This window comes from Andrographis paniculata, unplaced genomic scaffold (assembly GCF_009805555.1).
Source record: "Andrographis paniculata isolate CXL003 unplaced genomic scaffold, ASM980555v1 Contig65END, whole genome shotgun sequence".
In the NCBI taxonomy this organism is placed as follows: Eukaryota; Viridiplantae; Streptophyta; class Magnoliopsida; order Lamiales; family Acanthaceae; genus Andrographis; species Andrographis paniculata.
Genome location: NW_026137601.1, coordinates 3,131,495 through 3,151,132, shown reverse-complemented (window position 1 = coordinate 3,151,132; position 19,638 = coordinate 3,131,495). Strand labels below are relative to the sequence as shown.

General features: G+C 34.6%; 1 protein-coding gene across 1 annotated transcript; it reads right to left on the bottom strand.

Moving 5' to 3' along the window:
• Positions 1-1,119: 1,119 nt before the first annotated feature.
• Positions 1,120-2,499, bottom strand: LOC127262178 (F-box protein VBF-like). Its single transcript, XM_051290734.1, has 3 exons — positions 2,187-2,499; positions 1,997-2,106; positions 1,120-1,915 (listed from the first exon to the last, which is right to left on the bottom strand). Exons 1-3 carry the CDS (start codon positions 2,448-2,450, stop codon positions 1,423-1,425), a joined length of 867 nt encoding a protein of 288 aa, XP_051146691.1. The 5' UTR covers positions 2,451-2,499; the 3' UTR covers positions 1,120-1,422.
• Positions 2,500-19,638: the final 17,139 nt, after the last annotated feature.

Below are 19,638 nucleotides of genomic sequence, written 5' to 3'. Positions count from 1 at the left end.
TTTCGGGAATATTGAGTGTTTGTTTGTTTAGTGAAATTGTTTAAGGAGATATTATTTATGTGAGATATAAAAAAATTGTTTAAATAATATACAAATAATAAGTGTGTGTAATATATTAATTTTTTTGAAAATAAATATAATTTTGGGTATTGTGAATCTTACTAAAAGAACACACCCTGGTAGTTTAGATTGTATGCATTGGAAGCGAAAAAAATTGTCCCACTGTGTTTGCTAGACAATAAAAACCGATAATTATCTTGGAAGCTATGACTTAATATGATCTTTGGATATGACATGCCTATTTTGATTTTTCGGGGACAAAATAATGACATTAATGTGCTCAAGTCATTAAATTTATTTTCCAATCTTATACAATTTATTATTACACCGGTATATTATGTTATTCAAGGAACATAGTATAATACGAAATATTATTTAGCCAATACTATACCCGAACTAGTTAACACTAGTACAAACTATTCATGAATCAACGATGCTGTGAAGAAGCAATATTTTGCAATGAAGCAAAATGTGTATAAAAAAGATGTGGAGCATGCATTCAGAGTTCTGCAATCGTGTTTTACAATTATTGCAGGTCCATGTCATTTTTTGAATAAAAATATTTTACATTACGTAATGTCTGCGTATATTATCCGTATTATATAATTGTCGAAGATGAACCTTATCTTAGCACACCAATAATAGAAATTCCATATACCACTTCCTTTGATTGAACGAGTCATCAATGAAGATTTTTTTGATGGTATAATCGAGATTTTTTCATTCACAAAAGAAATTTTGAAAAAATAGTTAAGCAAAATTTAAAATCAAAGAGGAATAGTTGTCTGTTGCCGGAACCACGAAAATGTAATAACCACAATTAGGGCAACAAGGATTGACGGTAGATTTAGGGAGGGATGTTGCATGATTATGATCGAGAGACGATATCGGTGTTTGGCGAGACGGAGTTTTCAAATTACGGAGAGAACAAGTGAGATGAGACTATTTAGGGTAAAAATGACATGGACGATGGGGTGGATGGATAGGTATTGATTTTTATGAATTAGTGCTTTTAATATATGTTTAAAGTATATAATTTACTGCCAAAAAAGAAATATGTCATGTAGGATGAAATTGCTCTTGAACACATCAAACGAATTACACAAGTCATAGGGATATAAAAATAAGAAATAAATAAATAAAAATGTTACCTATTTTAATTTAGTTTAATTGATTGGAGCTTGGTTGTTTACCACACAAATGGGTGTGTTTGTTCGAGCGGTATGGGATTTTGAATTTTGAATTTAAAATATATTTATAATATAATATTAAAAAATAATAATTATTTATTTAATATTTAAAAAAAATGTAAAAATTTGTGTCAAATCGCACAAAAGTACACTAACCTAAAAATATAGTCAATTAGCTCTTAGGCCTCACCTCAATCCCTTCCACAATCAGCCCTCCTTTCAGCTGATGCCCCTTAACCTCCATAATGTCTATTTCTATAATTTCTTCGGCGCCGCCGCCGTGATTATTCGCAGCGACGGCGAACTCGCCGAGCTCTAATTGCAACCATCCACCGCCGCGACATTGCGGCTCCATTTCACGGCCGTCGTTCACCAAGCGCTTCATCATATCCATCCTGTTTTGGTAAAACACGCGCTGCGGAAGCATGTTCTTCCCGGTCGGATCGCGCAGGCGAGCCGTGTTGGCGGCGAGCATGCGGTGGCGGTTGCTGCTGCTGGATGTGATCTGAGTTTCGCACGGTATGGAATCGAGGCCGAATGGATTCTCGGAGAGTTTGAAAATAAGGTACGCGGCGTAATTGGTATTTGGAGACAGAGATTTTGAACTAATCCTGCCATGGATTTCTAACCTGTCTGTTGATATGAGCTCAGCCACTTCTGAAAACCTAGATTGAAAAATTGCGAGGAAAATTAGGGCAAATTAATGTAATGTGAGTTCGAAGGATTTTGTGCAACAGGCGACGAACCTTGAGTCAGGATTCGATTTCCATGTCCACTCGACGTTGTGGAAATTCGACAGACTCCTCGCGGAGAGGACGAAGAACTTTCGACCGCTGGATCTGTGTAATCCGAAGACCTGCAGAAGACAGGAATTGGCGGTTGATTAATCAGCCACGAACGGTGGAATGAGAGAAGAAGAATATAGTAAGAGCAGACCGTACGACCGCCATTGATGAGTATGGAGTTGGAAAGGAGAAAGAAGAGCTCCTTTCGCGATGAAAATTTGAGAGAATTTGACGCGACAATTTGGTGATAGTCTTCGGGTAAGAAGCTGCGCCACACCGCGTCGGATTCCGCCGGAGACCTGAATCCTTTCGATACTGCCAACACTCTGCAGGCGTCCACCGGAGAAGTTAGTGAGAGAATTCTAGCAACGCAGTCTTCTGGAAGATCCGCGATATTGTTCAACCGAAACTCCATAGCCGAAGAAGATGAAGAAGGAAGACAGTTTGGTAGCAATTTTTCAGAGTTTTTAATGGCGGCTGCTGCTGAATATGGTTGAGGAAGACGGTGGGATATTAAGACGCGACTCTGTGCAATTTGTAAAGTCGTGTTTATGCTTTTTGGAGAAAGCGTGTTAAGCGTTGGCGGTCAAAAAACGTGTTCGTTAGGATTTATAATTATCACTGAAATAGTAAAGCCCGAAACACCAGTTGGGGGCAAGTGTTTGAATATTCTGATAGTTTTATTACAACTATTTTAGGTTTTGTTTACATATTTTTTCTTTTTTTAATTTTGATAAAATTACAGTTATTTTTTAAAAAAGAAGTATTTATTTATTTATTTATTTTTTTTATAAAATTTTATACTTTTTATTATTTTTTTAATATTTTCAAAATTAGAAAAATATATGTATAAAGCTCGGTTGAAAAAACACTTCCGGAACTCACGTGTTCAAATTGAAATTAAGATTCATATTTCGAATTTAAAAAACATCTGCAATAACTCACTCAAAGAAAAAACAAAAATAAAAGGTCTCGGATGACCTGGTTGTATGGAGGGTTGGACGTGTGTCTGTAAGGTCATGGATTCAAATCCCCGTCTGAGTGCCGGCGATCGATCCCCAACTGCCGTCCAATTTGTCTGATTTGCCCAAGTGTAGAAGAGAAGACGAAGCAATAGAGAGAGAATGGGGCACAAAACCAAACTGATGCCGCTTCGATTTTGTGCGGTCGATTGGAGGGTGAATGCGTTAATAAATTTTCAAGGAAAGAAGAAAGACATGGTATCTTCTCTAACAAATGGAAGGCTTTCGTTATATTAGAATTTTAATATCTTTGAAGTTTTTTCAGAATTACAATAATTAGAAAAAATATTATTTATTAAGTTTTTTTGTCAATAAAAATATATTTGACTTGAACATAAATTTTAACAAAGTGTGACATAAAAGTAAAAATATTTTATAAAATATATAAGTAAATTAATAAAGTGAGAGAAAATTTTAGATATATTGAACGTGTAAATGTTAGATGACATATATATACAAATAAGTAAAATATTTAAAGATATAAATTAATAAATATGTAAACATTATTTGTTATAAATAAAAAATACATATTTTTTTGAACAAAAAATAAAAATAAAAATACATAGATATGATGGATAGAAAGAACATAATATTTTATGATTAACAAAATTGATACTCTTTCCATCTTAAATCAATTGATACTTACTAATTTTTAGTCGGTCTATTTTCATTATATTATGTATGAAAATTATGATTAGGTTAAAAATCTCAAGTTACTAGGAGAACATGGGCCAATGATTGGGTTGGTTTGATTGATCGAGGGGTGGTGTGAGAAAATCGGGTGAAATAGACATGTTTCTAAGGTCCGCAGGTCGGAAAGTCCGCAAGACGGAAGGTCCGCAGGTCGGAAAGTCCGCAAAACGGAAGGTCCGCAGGTCGGAAGGTCCACAGGTCGGAAAGTCCGCAAGACGGAAGGTCCGAAGGTCGGAAGGTTCGTAGGTCGGAAAGTCCGCAGGTCGGAAAGTCTGCAAAACGGAAGGTCTGCAGGTCGGAAGGTTCGCAAGTTGGAAGGTCCGCAGGTTGGATGGTCTATAAGTCGGGAGGTTTGCGGCTGGACCAAACAAGTCGGATGGTCTGTCAGTCGGGAGGTTTGCGGCTGGACCAAACAAGTCGGATGGTCTGTCAGTTGGGAGGTATGCGGTTGGACCAACAAGTCGGATGGTCTGTAAGTCGGGAGGTATGCGGCTGGACCAACAAGTCGGATGGTCTGTAAGTCGAGAGGTATGCGGCTGGACCAAACAAGTCTGGTGGTCTGCAAGTCGGGAGGTTTGCAGTCGGACCAACAAGGCGGAAGATTTGCGGTCGGGCCAAAAGGGCGGAAGGTTTGCGGTCGGTCTAGAGAGTCGGATACTATTGCGAGTAAGCATAATGGTACTTTGGTCGGTTGAGGGCACGTGTCAGCAGGAGAAAGGTGAGCAGACGGTTGAAAAAAGTGGCGTGGTAACCGTTCGGGCGACGGTTTTCAGTACCGTTTCTCAAGGAATATTTAAGGATTTGAATTTTTTTGGAGAAGGCATCTTCAATCAACTTCGACAAAAGCAAAATCAGATTCGGGGATCACCACTTTAAATTTCCAGCATTTAAATTTCCAGTTAATTTTCTTATGTACCGTACAACGTTTAGAGATTTCTAATCTCAGGCACTAATTAATCAAATTTAAGGATATTTCCATATCTTTGAATTTTACTTTTTGTTTGTTGAAAAAATACATCAACAAATTGGCGACCACGGTGGGAGAAAGGCAAGATTGCTGATCCTAGATCAACAGAGAATTTCATACGACTGAGGTCTGGCCGAATCATCAGAAAACTCAGTATGGCAGGCTCACAACCTCAATCATCATCAACACCGGCGGGAGAAAATGTTTCACCACCAGTCATGCCAAATTCAGGGGAGATTCCCCAACCACCTACCGATTGGTTGTCTTATGTTCAACAAATGAACAATCAGCAACCTGTGGTTATGCAGAACATGTTGCGCGAGCAACAAAATCTTATGCAGAACATATTAGATCAAGCATTATCAAAGGTTACTCTTCAACCCACCCAGACGCCGCCAGGGGTGTCACCATCAATAATGCAAGCAAATTTTGCAGGGCCATCATATGTGGATAGCACACTTCCAAGCGCCACAACGTTCAACCGAACAGATAGGGAAAAGACTCCTCTGACTTTCCCAAATAATATTCCTTTGGGACCAAGGGTTGAAAATGTGCAACCGAACATTACAAGAGAGGAAAGGCCAGGGGGACATGTGCAAGATCCTATTCTTATTCCTGTGCAAAATCCCATTGATATTCCTGATCATCAACATTTTCGTTTGGGTGATGAAATTGCTCACGTATTGAGGGTTCAGTTTGTTCTAAATCTTCAGATGGCCAACCGACCTGCTTATTAAAGACCTTTTCCATAAAGGATTATTAATGAATATCCTCTCCCAAGGAATTACAGGCCACCAGATTTTCATGCTTTTTCTGGAGATGATGGATCCTCTACTATAGAGCATGTGGGGCGTTTCACAGCACAGTTAGGGGAAATTGGTAACAATCCTTTTTACAAGTTACAATTGTTTGGATTGTCTCTAATTAGGACAACTTTTTCATGGTTTGTAAGTCTGCCACCTGGGCAAATACAAACTTGGGAAGGTTTAGAGATGGCATTTCATGCCAGATTTTTCAATCTCTTGCCAATGGTTTCTTTGACTGATTTATTTGAAATGAAACAATATCCAGAAGAGTCAGCTTCACAATTTATTGAAAGGGTGCGATTGATGAAAGGACGGTGTCCTACAATAATCAATGAAAAAGAGATGACCAACTTAGTGGTCCGAAATATGCATGGTCGCCTAAGGGATGTGCTCACTGCACATGATGTCGAGGATTTGGCAAGTCTCGCATCCAAGGCTGGACGTTTAGAATCTCTTTTCAGGAAAATGGATCAGAATTTCAGGCGTAATGAAGGCCAACATATGACTAGTATGGAAACAGAGGCATACGACTTTGATTATGATCAAACAGAAGAGATGGCGGCCGAAATAATTTCAGGGAAGCCTTATGTATGCTCTAAGTTAAAGCCAACACCAGGAACAGAAGCTAAAGGGCAACTGACCTTTGACAATTCAAAGGCCGATAAGATATTTGATATTCTGCTAACTGATGGTCAGATCCGAATTCCAAAGGGGCAGAGGTTGGCTACTAAGGAAGAAATCAAATGGAGGCCGTACTGTAAGTGACATAACTCCTTCACACATAATACAAGTCAATGCACTCATTTTCGAAATGAGATCCAAAAGGCTATTAAGGCAGGTCGGCTTAAGTATATTATTTTGGGAGTGGAGCAACAACCATTTCAAAAAGTAACCACAGCAATGGTTAATATACAAGCAACTTCCAGAAAAGAAAAAAGGAATTCATCAAACAGTGGCCGACTAGAGGAGAAACTCAAGGTTTGTGAAAAAACAGTGGCTGAAAAATAGGACAACCAAGATGGTTATTTTAACGTGGAATTAAAGCAGCAAGCCTTGGTTCGGGACCACCCGACCAGGAGGACGGGTGCGGTCGGAAGCAAATGGACTCGAAATAAGAAACCTTTACCAATTGATGTGGATCCTCGCTTCCTAGGCATGAATCGTACTCAGATTCGGAATGCCAAGCGCAGGTACGCTGCGAGATACAGAGACAAGGTTGTTTCATCGAGGCAACCAAGTATGCAAGGCACTTACAATTCTTCGGAAGGAGGTCGGTACATACGGGGCGCCTCAGCAAAGCAACCGAACGACAGCCAAGGCGCTGCTAAGTATACTGAAAGAGGTCGGTCCATCAGGATCGTTTCGTTTGAGCAGCTGAATGAGGCAGAAGAAGGTTGGCCCATTGAGTTCGCCTCGTCAAAGCTGCCGACCAGCATACGAGACACTGCTAATTACAATGAGGGAGGTCGGTCCATGCGAAGAAAGGGTAAAGGCTTGACTGATGAAAGAGTTGAGGGTTTCAGATGTCAGTATTGTGAGAACATTAACATTAACCAATCTTTGGAGGAATTTTGTTTGGAATCTCTGACTGTTTAACCCGAAATTGAAGTCGGAGACGAAATTCCAGAGAAGGATTCAAGGTCTGTCAAATCTCGACTAGGGCCATGTATCCCCTGCCGAATGACAGAAATTAATTCGGTTGAGGAAGAGTCTTTGTGGGCAAGTCTGGTGGATGAGTCTATAGAAGAGCCAGAATGAGCAAAAATTGCGGATCCTGACTTTCAATCAGAGGTCCCTCCAATAATCTTCCTTCTCATTCCAGAAGGCATAGCGTCTCATTTGAAGCCTCTGTACGTTAATGCTCATATTTGTGGGAAACCAATCACAAAGGTTTTCATAGATAATGGGGCCGTCTTCAATGTAATGCCATTAAAGACTCTCAAGAAGTTAGGAAAGGGAATTCATAATCTATCTCATGTGGATTTTGAGATGACTAGCTTTACAAGGCAGTCAACCAGATCAGAAAGCATGTTGGTCGCTTTAATTGAAGTCGGTCCAAAGAAGATTTCTTTTGTCTTCTTTGTGGTGGATGCAGATACCACATATTCAATCCTGCTTGGACGAGATTGGATTCATGCATCTAAATGTGTACCATCAACACTGCATCAACAATTGGTGTTCTAGGAAGGCAACCAGGTCTTCAAAATGGAGGCAAATGACAATCCTTTTGGAGCATCAGAACAAGTTGAAGAATCAATTATTTATTCTGGTCATGTACCTCCAATGTATCAGTTTTTTATGGCTAATGATATCCAAAGAAGGGTTTTAAATTCATTGGCCAGAATTCAATGTTCTTTTAAAAAAACAGTTGTATTATATGGCTCTTGAGTAAAAAATACTAATTTAAAATATATTTTAATAAATAAAACAACTTCATTAATTTGATAATAAATAACATCATATAAACATACTCAATTTTTATATTTTTTATTTTTACCATTCTCTTCTTAATAAATAAATATCTATATTTAAAATTTTCTTTTTTTATATAAAATTAATATATATAAATCATAAATATATTTTTATTTATTTATATTATATAAAATTTTATTTTTTACAAAATTAAGTCCTAATTACGCATGTGTTCAAATGATCAGAGCAATTTCATTTTTGTTTATATTTATATATATATTTAAAATATTTTTAAAAAATAATGCATTAAATATTTATTTATCATTTAAAATATTATATAAATATATTTTTTCTATACAAAAAATTAAACTAATTATCTATGTAATATTAAAAAAAAATATTATTGATACTTTTTATTTATATAATTTATACTTTGCCCATCCACTATAATTAAATTACTTTCTTTAGAATTACTTTGTTGAGATATGTTGGAATATTTTAAATATTCAATTTTAAATTTAGTATATTTATATTTAGATTTGATCTTATCTATATATTATATTATTTAGATTTGACTCTATCGAGTCTGTTTTGTTATTGTCTATATATAGACCTCTTATTTTGATGATCAATAACGCAATCTCATTATTTTTCCCCAAAATTTCTAACATAGTACCATAGTCAAATTCTCTTCAGGTACATCCATGATCCGTTATATCCCATATATTTTATATTTTATTAATGTATTTGCTTCTATTCACGGTCATGTTGTTATTTTCAGGTTGTCTGGGTCTCTACTACTCCACTGACATAGTCTACTTTTGACTCTAACGCAGTTGAAAGTCTTGCTTTCGACTCTAACTCTATTGAGAGCGAGAGAGTCCTATTTCCGTCTCTAGCTCTGTTGTGAGCGAGCGAGTCTTGTTTCCGACTCTAGCTCTATACAGTGAGTGAGTTTTGTTTTCGACTCTAACTCTATTGAGAGCGAGGAAGTCATGTTTTTTATTCTAGCTGTCTTGTGAGGGAGCGAGTCCATTTTCCGACTTTAACTTTATAGAGTGAGCGAGTCCTGTTTTCGACTCTAGTTACATTCTGAGCGAGGGAGTCCTGTTTCCAACTCTAACGGTGTTGAGAGTTCTGCTTCTAACTCAGATGCAGTGGACGGTTACACCACTTTCAGTCAATCTTGGTGAATTCAAATTCGTACGTGGAAGATATCGGCTATATCTTTTTTGGTACTTCTGACAAACTCAAGTTTGTTCAATCATATCTTGTGTTTGAGGAGAGGTGTTAAAATATATTTAAAAACAAAATATTATACTTATAGTAGTAACCTTATTTAAGAGATTCGTAGGATTCTTGTCTTATTTAGACGATTTGTATATCACTATAAATATATATGTATTCTTATGATAGAAATAGAGAATTTCAGTTTTATATTCTAACATGGTATCAGAGCCCGATTTTCCAAAACCAAAACCCTAGTAGCCGTCGTCGTTGTTGTTCGCCGTCCATCGCCGTTGTTTGCCGTCCATCGCCACTCTCCAGTTGACACTGCCCATACCGTTGGACCAACCGTCATCTGGTGACCTTGCCATCGAAAAGTCAAATTGCGGCAAAAATCACTTACGCCGCCGTCATAATTTTTCGGCCGTCGCCTCCTACTTCGGTTCCCTACGTTGTAATGTGGTTGGTTTTGTTATCAGAGTTGATATTGTTTTGCGACTGTTACCGGTTGGATTGTTCATTTTGATTTCTTGATGTATACCGGCGTGATTGGTTGTCATCGGAGTTGATCTGTCATGACTTCCTCAGTTCAGAATCTCGTGACTCTCTTGCATCAAGTTTTTGCTTCCAATTCCCCTTTCTGGTATGAGAATTTTGTGGTGTTTTGATTTTCGTTGTTGCCATCATATGACACCTACACTTGACCTCTTGACTGATGTGCATCATGTGTCTCCTTCATTGCCCATACATATTGCTAATTGGAGTCGCATGCATATTACTCATTCAGGATCTGTATCTCTACTATTTATATTTCTTTCTGATACTTATTGCATTTCTCAATTGACTTTAAATCTTGTATCAGTTGGCCATCTAGTTGAGCAAGGACTTATTGTTACATTTTCTTCTTCTGGTATGCAGGTTCAGGTTCTACATATGGGTCAAATTCTTAGGACAAGTCGGGAAGTGGGTCAACTATTTGAGGTACAATCTTTAAAAATTCCTCCAAGTAATTTCTCTGTTACTACTACTCATACCTCTCTTAATACCTTTTCTTCCCCTAGTCTTCAATGGCACATTCGTCTTGGTCATGCGTCTTTCTCTAAAATTCAGTCTCTCGTTAGTAAGGGTCATTTAGGTCCTACTCGTTTTTAGTCATTGGATTGTTTACACTGTCATTTGAGAAAACAACCAGCCTGATTTTTTTTTTCAGAAAATATGTTGGTCGCAAGTAAACCGTTTCCTTAGTTCATTCTGATATTTGGGGTCCTTCCCCTGTTCCCTCTGTGGGTGGGTGTCGCTATTATGTCATTTTTATATATGATTACTCCCGTTTTACATGGATATATTTTTTGAAACACCGTTCAAAATTACCTCAAACATACATTCAATTTGCTCAAATGGTTCGAACTCAATTTTCTTGTCCTATACAGACCCTCCGTACTTATAATGCCCTTGAGTATAGAGATTCTACCTTATTAAGTTTTCTATGTGCTCAAGGTACATTCATGCAGCGTTCCTGTCTATACACCTCTCAACAAAATGGTCGCGCTGAGCGCAAACATTGTCACATTCTAGATATTGTTCGTGCATCCCTTTTGTCTGTTTCTTGTCCTGATAGGTTATGGGAAAAAACCACCCTTACTGTTGTCTAAACCATAAATCGTATTCCATAATCTATCCTCTATAATAACACCACTTTCGAGCATCTATACGGTCAGCCGCCCGATTATAGTACCCTTTGTCCATTCGGTTATGTCGGTTTTGTCGCTATCCCTCCGCATGAACGTTCTAAATTGGAACCTCGTGCGCGTGTATGCTGTTTTCTTGTTATGGGTCAGAGCATAAAGGTTATAGGCTTTGGGATCCGGTTTCTAAATGGTTGTGTATATTTCGTCATGTTACCTTTTGGAAGAGTGCCATGTTTTCCACAATGTCTAAATTTCATATCTCATCTATTCCTGGTTCACCTTCCTTCCTGTCGGCATGTCATCCCTTGTTTCCTGATCCTGATCCTACAACTCCATCACCGTCTTCGGATCCTTTTCCAGTTAAGGCTTCTGATCCATTTTCAGTTAAGGCTTCTGGTTCATCTCCGACCTTGTCTCCAGATGATGATCCGTCTGCGGTCCATGGACCTGTCATTCCTCATCGATCACATAAATTGAGTCACCCTCCTCCTCACTTGTGTGATTATCATTGTTACTCTGTCATATTATCTCATCATCAGCCTAGGTCATTTCGTGAGGCGAGTGCTGATCCATTATGGCAGCAAGCTATGACTGAGGAATTAAAGGCTCTGGCAGAAACTCACACTTGGGATTTAGTAGATTTGTCTTCTGGCAAGACACCTATTGGGTGCAAGTGGGTTTTCAGAATCAAGACTAATTATGATGGTTCCATTGAGCGCTACAAGGCTCGTCTGGTGGTAAAAGGTTATTCCAAAGAGTATGGAGTTGACTATTATGAGACTTTTGCTCTCGTTGCTCCTTTCACTATTGTTCATTATCTTCTTGTCGTTGCTGCTGCTCGTCAGTGGTCTCTTCTTCAGTTAGATGTCAAGAATGCATTCTTACATGGCTCACTTTCTGAAGAAATTTATATGACTCCTCCTCTAGGATTCTCGTCCTCTGAAAAGGTTTGTCGCTTATGTCGCGATTTATATGGATTAAAGTAGGCCCATCGGGCTTAGTATGCCAAATTTAGTGCTGCACTATTGAATTTGGTTTTACCACATGCGCTTACGACTCTGGCTTATTTCTTCGTCATTCTTCATCTGGGATAGTTATATTCTTGCTTTATGTTGATGATATAATTATCACGGGAGATGATACGTCTGGTATTTCTGATCTACAAGCATATCTTAGCCAACAATTTGATAAGAAGAGTTTGGGTCTCTTTCGTTACTTCTTGGGGCTTGAAGTCTCTGACTCTTCCAATGGTCTCTTTCTCTATCAAGCTAAGTATGTCTCCGATCTTGATACGGCCTGATCGTCCGATCAATATAGTAACGGATTTTTTAAACTGACGAGCTCAACTTTGAGTGATGGGTCCCACGGGCATTTGAATGCTTGAAGATTGGACGTCCTTGTCAGATCTCCTTGCTCGAGCTGGTCTCACAGACTGCCAGGTAGCCTCTACAATGCTTGTCTACGACGTTCGACTTACTTCTCACGATGGCTCTCTTCTTGATAACCCTACCCTCTATCGTCAACTTATTGAGAGCTTGATCAACTTGACTGTCACTCGACCAGATATCACTCATGTAATTCATAGTGTGAGTCAGTTCATGGCCACTCCTAGGACCTCTCACCACTCTGCCGTTTTACATATTCTTCGTTATGTGAAAGGTACTCTCCTGCATGGTTTACACTTTTCTTCTCACTCTTCTTTGACTCTCAACGGTTATTCTGATTCTGATTGGGCTGGTGATCCTACTGATTATCGTTCGACTACTGGTTTCTGCTTTTTCTTGGGTGATTCTCTCGTCTCTTGGTGCAGGAATAAACAAAATTTAGTTTCTCGATCAAGTGCCGAGTCAGAGTATCATGCCCTTGTTGACTCTACGTCAAAACTTTTATGGTTTCTTCGATTACTCAATGATCTTGGTGTTCCTCGGTCATCTTCTACGGCTCTTCACTACGACAGTCAGAGTGCTATGAAGATGGCCCATAATGATACCTTTCACGAGCAAACCAAACATATTAAGTTTGACTGTCACTTCATTCGACAACATGTCGTTGGTGGTGTTGTCCATCTCGTTTTGGTCTCCTCCGCATATCAGACAACATATATCTTCACCAAGTCTCTTCATCACAGCCGTTTCCGATTGCTCTTGGACAAACTCAAGTTGGTTTCTACGGCACCCACTTGAGTTTGAGGAGGATATTGAGATATTTTAAATATTCGGTTTTAGATTTAGTATATTTATATTTAGATTTGGTCTATCTAGAGATTATATTACTTAGATTTGAGTCTATCGAGTCTGTTTTGTATTGCCTATATATACGCCAATTATTTTGATGATCAATAACACAATCTCATTATTTTCCCCCAAAATTTCTAACATACTTATTTTGTTGAAGTCCATTTAATTATTACTCCAAATGCATTAAAATAAATGAGTACTTCGATGTGTATGTACATATGTATTATAGATAATTAAATTATGAGTTTACTTCTACTGTAAGCATGGCACATGATATCACCGTCGCTTGCCCTTAATATGTGGACAATATGCTTAATTTATGTGTTTATTTGGTGTTACTATTTTATGACCGTCAAAACGTCATTCTAGATCCAAGCATATTGATGTGAGGTATAATTGGATATATAATGTTTTGGATGGAATGCTGATGGAACTGTCGAAAGTTCATACGGATGACAATAATGCTGATATGATGACAAAAGCTTTGCCAAGGTGAAAGTTTTATCTTTGTTGTTAGGTTGCTAGTTCGGCAGTCACCTCAACATAGTCGTGAAGAGGATATATGTTGGATTGAGTTTTCTTCCTATGAAGAGAATAATTTTTAATTTATTGACTGTCTACCTTAATCAAATATTAGGATTTTGGCCATCACAATTGGAGAAATTAAATCAAATAATCAAGTTAAAATCGTCCACAATAAAAGTGAGAAAAAAAATTATGCCTAAAACTTCACAAGTTCAGAAAAGGGCAATGTTCACTTTGTTAACCATCGAATCAAGCCAAAATTTACAGAAAGTGTTCATGGTTCATTGCTCTTTTAATCCAATTGTGAGATTTTCGATCGAATGTCTATAGTTCAACAAAAATTTTGCAGAGTGGAAGATTTTTTATGTTTGTTTTCTTGATTTTGATTCTCATTAAGTTTGTGATTTTGTTGGTTGATTGATTGGTGATTGAGACATGTTTATATGCACTTCTTTTTTTCTTTTTTTTTTTTGTCTGAACGACCCGTGATTTTTTGTTTTTATCTTAAAGAATTTCTCACGTTAAAATTTTTGTGTCTTTTTCATATTTTATTTACGAACAAATTGTTATCGAGAAAATAATTGTTTGAGCACAATTATGATCTTTAAAAATGAAATATAATATAAAATAAAATAATAATTAGTTTGAATAATGTACTTTTCTGAGAATAATGAGGAATTAATGCTGAACTAATTTGGGGGAAAATAAATTAGGTAGCCGAATTGATCGTTTCCTTTATGGATTGCGTTGTGATTTTCATAATTTGGAAAAGATTATTTAAGAGGGTTAGATGTTGATAGTATCATGATTCGATTATTTGAAAAGGACAATAACCAATATTGATTACGTGAAGAAATCATTTCATTTGTAATAATGTTCATGCACGACTTTCTATTACTGTCCATATACAAGCCGTAATGTAATAATATTTGATAATGCGGGGAAACCGTAGTCGCTACCCGAAAGTGCGCATTGGGTAAACCTTCGACCGAACCTAATACCCTGCAAATCATGTCAGACAAAAAAATCACACTAGGCGAACTATGTGTGACAGGTGACCTGAGGCGTAATAATATGGATTATGCATGGCATCATACTAGAGATACTTGAAATTTTAAGGCGTGCTTCTTTTGAGTGAGTTTAAAAAATAAAAAAATAAAAAAATAAAAAATACTTTGAGTTTGAATCAAATTTGAATTTTAAGATGAATTTTGACTTTTTGTATTTCTTTATATTAGTAGATTTTGTTTGAATTTTGAGAGTTTTGATATATATTGATTTGATAGATAATAATTGTGATAATGTAAAAGTGTAATTCGGTGGATATAATTTTAGAAAATAAAATTAAAAAATACCACACATTTGCAAAGGTTCTCTATTGCCATGCAAAACGTCATTAAAATATATTCTCTCGGTACGGCTTTCAGGGTCTCATTTACATTTTGCGTCATTGTACTTAATATTAAAATATTCTTATATTTGTATAATTTTTTCCACAAATGTCATTGTAATAGTATTATAAGACACTAATAGAAATAATTTTGCCATTTTTTCTCAATTTGTATTATGTTTTCATATAATAATTAATATTCAAATATCAACACATAAAAAGTAAATGAAATCCTTAAAATCAGACGGAAGTAGTAATAAAAAACGAACACCTACATCTAAAACGTGGCATAAGGTGCAAATGTTGTCTCCATAGTTTTGATTTGACGCACAATTAGACGGGTACAGTGGGTATGCACAGTAAATTTGGCCAAAACTGATCTGAAAAAAATACATCCTTCAAAGTGATGAAACTAGCATCTAAATTCTGATTGGCAAAATGTTATAATTTATTTAATATTTAGCTAATGAATTTTGATAATATTAGAGGGGCAAATTGTATATAAATACATAAGAATTAATATTTTTAATACTAAAAAAGTCATAAAGATTTTGACTTGACCCCCCAAACTCTAGTGTAGTTCCCTCCGTGGTCACGAGTCACTCATAAATTTTCAAAAAATAAGAAATCTCACAGATAATTTTAGCATATTATAGTAATAGCTAGCAAATTTACAAATAATTTAATAGGTGGTAATTCACAAAAGCTAACAAGTAAAATTATTATTATTATTTTAAAAAATAAATCAATAGTTATAAATATTTCACGAGCGAGTTATTGAACATTAATTAGATGAAGACTTTGTGCATCTTCTTGATCTTTCCTCTATCTTTAACTTTGTCCCAAAGTTATAGGGGTTTCTTTTTGTGTTAAGGTGAATAAATAGTTGAACGTGATGTTTTATAAAATAAATTGTAGTATATTTTTAATAAAAATGATGAGTATATAATAATTAAAAATAAAATAACTAAAAATGAATACTGTTATAGGAAGATTAAAAAAAAAAACTAAATTGTTGTTTGATTTGAATTTTAAATTTGAATCACCACTCTTTTGCTCACATAATTTTCGATAAAAATCACATTAATATATCATGTCAATCAAAATTTAAATAAAAACTCCGATCTAAAACCAAATTAAATAAACCCATGAGTGTGTTTGAGAATTTTTTTTTTTTTAAAAAAGGTAAACTGATTGTTTAGTCTCGTAGTTAAACTCCCTTATCATTTTAGTCTCGTAATCGGAGACCGTCTTAAAATAGTTCTGTAAATAAAAAATTTTCATAATTTAATCCTCAATGTGCGCATGCGTGGCATGCTGACGGATACATGTCGGCCAGGTCAGCTCCACGTTACTGACACGTGTCCGCCACGTGGATTATTTTATTTTTTTTAAATATAAAAAAATTACATATAATAAAAATAAAAATAAAATTAAAAATTAAAAACATAATAATAAAAAAATTAAAAATTATCAATATGTCCGTCAAGTCAGCGCGACGTGACCTTTAATAATTTATATATTAGCAAAAAAATTTATTATATTTTTCATTTTTAATATTAAAAGTTATAAATTATTCACGTAGCGGCCACATGATGTTGACCTGACGGACATATGGATAATTTTTAATTTTTTAATTTTAATTTTTATATTTTATTTATTATATATTTTATATATTTATTTTTATTTTTTATTTAATTTTTATTAAAAATAAAAATAAAAAAAAATAAAAATTATCCACGTAGCCATAATGTGGCTAACATATGTCCGTCCAGTCTGCTCGCAGAGGCTGCATAGGCATTGAAGACTATTTTAAAACAGTCTCCCGTTACGGGCTAAAATGATATCAACTTATGAGATTAAAAAATCAGTTTATCCAAAATAATAATAATAATAATAAATATAATGTGTAATATATAAATGTTGGATATAATGTGTCTTACATATGAAATTATTTTATTTTATCTTTTAAAAATAAAATTTATGCTTAATTCAATATTTTTACTAAAAATATCATATAACTTCGCATTTTAATTTTGTATTATTTAAAAAAAATTACAAAAACACACTCAAACAAATTCTAAATAGATCATTACTCCCTTTTACCATTAAAAGAAAAAAAGAAAAAAAAATTGAATTATTTGTAACATCTCTAACATATTTAATGGCTACATGTGACTTGTCTTATATATATATGTACACATATATAGATAATACTAGTAATTAATTAAATGATTTAAATATTAATTTGAATATCGATTTTTTTGTGGGATGAAAAAATAATAATAAAAAAAAATTGAAATTAATAATCATATGGTGCCTTTTACCATAGTCATTAGATATTCAAGCCCTTTTTACCTGCTCCTGTATCTTCCATTCACAGATGCAATGTGTGTATTTTATTATTTATTTTTGCTGAGAATATTGATATATTTATAGTTTTGGATGATGTGATTTGAAATTCAGTCGGATGATATGTATTAGTTAGTGATCAAATAGTGATTTTATTGAAAGTCGGAAGAAAAATTTATCTGATAATCGAATGAAATATTGAAGGATTTCAACTAAAAACTATTTTTTTCGGTGAAGAATCACCTTCTTACATTGAAATTCCGACGCTATTCTTCTACGGTGTAAGTTTGTCCGGAAGTGATTTTTGAGTGATTTTGTGCATATTGTTATGTATATTTATGTCGTCGAATTTTGAAGGGGTTTGGTAAATCTATGGTGTCAATTGGTTGCGATATTGGGTCCGATCGTCTGTTTTACTAGGGCGTATTATGTGTGTTTGATGCGACAATTTTAGATCTTTTAGAAAACACTTTATTTTTTGTTTGAGTTATATATTTTAGGTATTCTTTGGAAATATTGTGTTATTCTTGTATTTTCTATTTCGGAATTCCTAAACCACTAAAAAAGATTTCAATTCAAAATACAACAGTGGTATCAAAATGGATTTTTTTTTTTTTAATCGAAAAAGTTTTCCAGAAGAAGTGTAGATTTGGTTGTATCAAAAAAATGTCAATTGGCTGCGGTTTTGGTTGTTTTCCTTTTGACATGCCTCAAGCATGTTCTATCTTAGAGCATCATCGAACCGTTCGCTTTGATTGTCACCACTGTCAAGGTCTGCTCTTATACCATATGCAACGTACCTAAAAGCAGACACGTCTGGTGCTTAGGCCCCGCCCATTCAGAGGCTCAAACTAGCCGTCCCCTGTGTGCAACACATGTTTATAAAGAAAATAACATACATTAATATAATATATAACACATATTTTGGTATCACATTATATAATTTCATGTAGCATATTATATAACTTCATATAGCATAGTATATTTCAACACAATAGCACAATAAGTTGATTATACAATACTGCACAATGCAGGACTGTCTTGAACTTTTTCCGGACCCTGAGCCAACATAAATTATGGACCCTATAAACATATGATTAAAATATATTTTCAAAATAATATCACTGTCTGGCGTCGATTGGATAAGAGATTGAACGTGACGGTCTGGGCAGTGTCGATTTGAGAAAAAAAAAATAAAAAATGGACTGTCTGGAGATTCGAAAAGTAAGAACGAACGAGGGAGGGTGCAAAGGAGAGAAGAGAGAAGGTGGTTAGCATTTGGTCCGAGTGGGTGCGCGCAAAATATAGAACCATTGAATTTGAAAAAATAGAATGAAACATGGTTACCAAGAAGAGGTATAAAATAATATATAATTAGAGTTTAAAAAAATATAAACTAAAAGTTAAAATTTAATTATAAAATTTAAAATTTAATAATAATAATGGATAACATTGCATATATATAATGTTATTAATTACTAATGATAAAAATTGAATAGCTAATTATATCATATCACATCATATATATATATATATTTGACAAGCATTTTAATTCGTGCGTTCACATAATTTTAGAATTTTATTTTATTTTTTAAATAATAAATTTGGATAATAATTAAAATTTGTTAGAATAACGAATAATCTAACAAAATTCAGATTTATTGAGATAATAAATAATGATAAAATTAGGCTTCGTACATCTATATATATTTTCTTTAATTCTAAGAATTGTTCGATTTTAAAATTTTTTGTTTTTTTTAAAGATCATATATTTTTATTTATGCTAATATTTTTTATTTTTTTTTGATTCTTTGATGCAACAAAAACAACATTAATGTTTTATTAATTGTCTGATTTGATATTTTCAGACAATGTTTGTGATTCATTGATCTTTCAATCCAACGGTAAGATTTGAGATCAGTTATTTGTAGTTCGACTAGAATTTTATATAATATGACAAATTGTTTTGTTTGTTAACTTTGACCTTAATTTTTCTTAAATTTACGATTTAAGTCGATTGATACAGTGGTGACTAAGACGTGCTTACATGACATTCTTGAAAGGATTATTATATATAATTTTATCATAATATTCTTCTTTGATTAGATTGGCCTGCAATTTTTATTTTATCTTAAAAAGTTTTTCATGTTAAAATTTTTCGAATTTTTTATGTTTTATTTGCAATATACTTTATTATTGTTTTTCATAGTTTTACAAACGAATTATGTTTCCTATAGATATATATAGTGAAGTTCTTACAATTTTTTATTTATTTATTTTTGTT

What these genes read in the sequence shown, in the direction of transcription:
- LOC127262178 (XM_051290734.1), bottom strand. Translation starts at nt 2,450, where the DNA reads ATGGAGTTTCGGTTGAACAATATCGCGGATCTTCCAGAAGACTGCGTT. An exon ending in TCATCAATGGCGGTCGTACG is followed by an intron (nt 2,107 to 2,186) that starts GTCTGCTCTTAC and finishes TGTCTTCTGCAG; the next exon opens with GTCTTCGGATTACACAGATC. An exon ending in AAATCGAATCCTGACTCAAG is followed by an intron (nt 1,916 to 1,996) that starts GTTCGTCGCCTG and finishes TTTTCAATCTAG; the next exon opens with GTTTTCAGAAGTGGCTGAGC.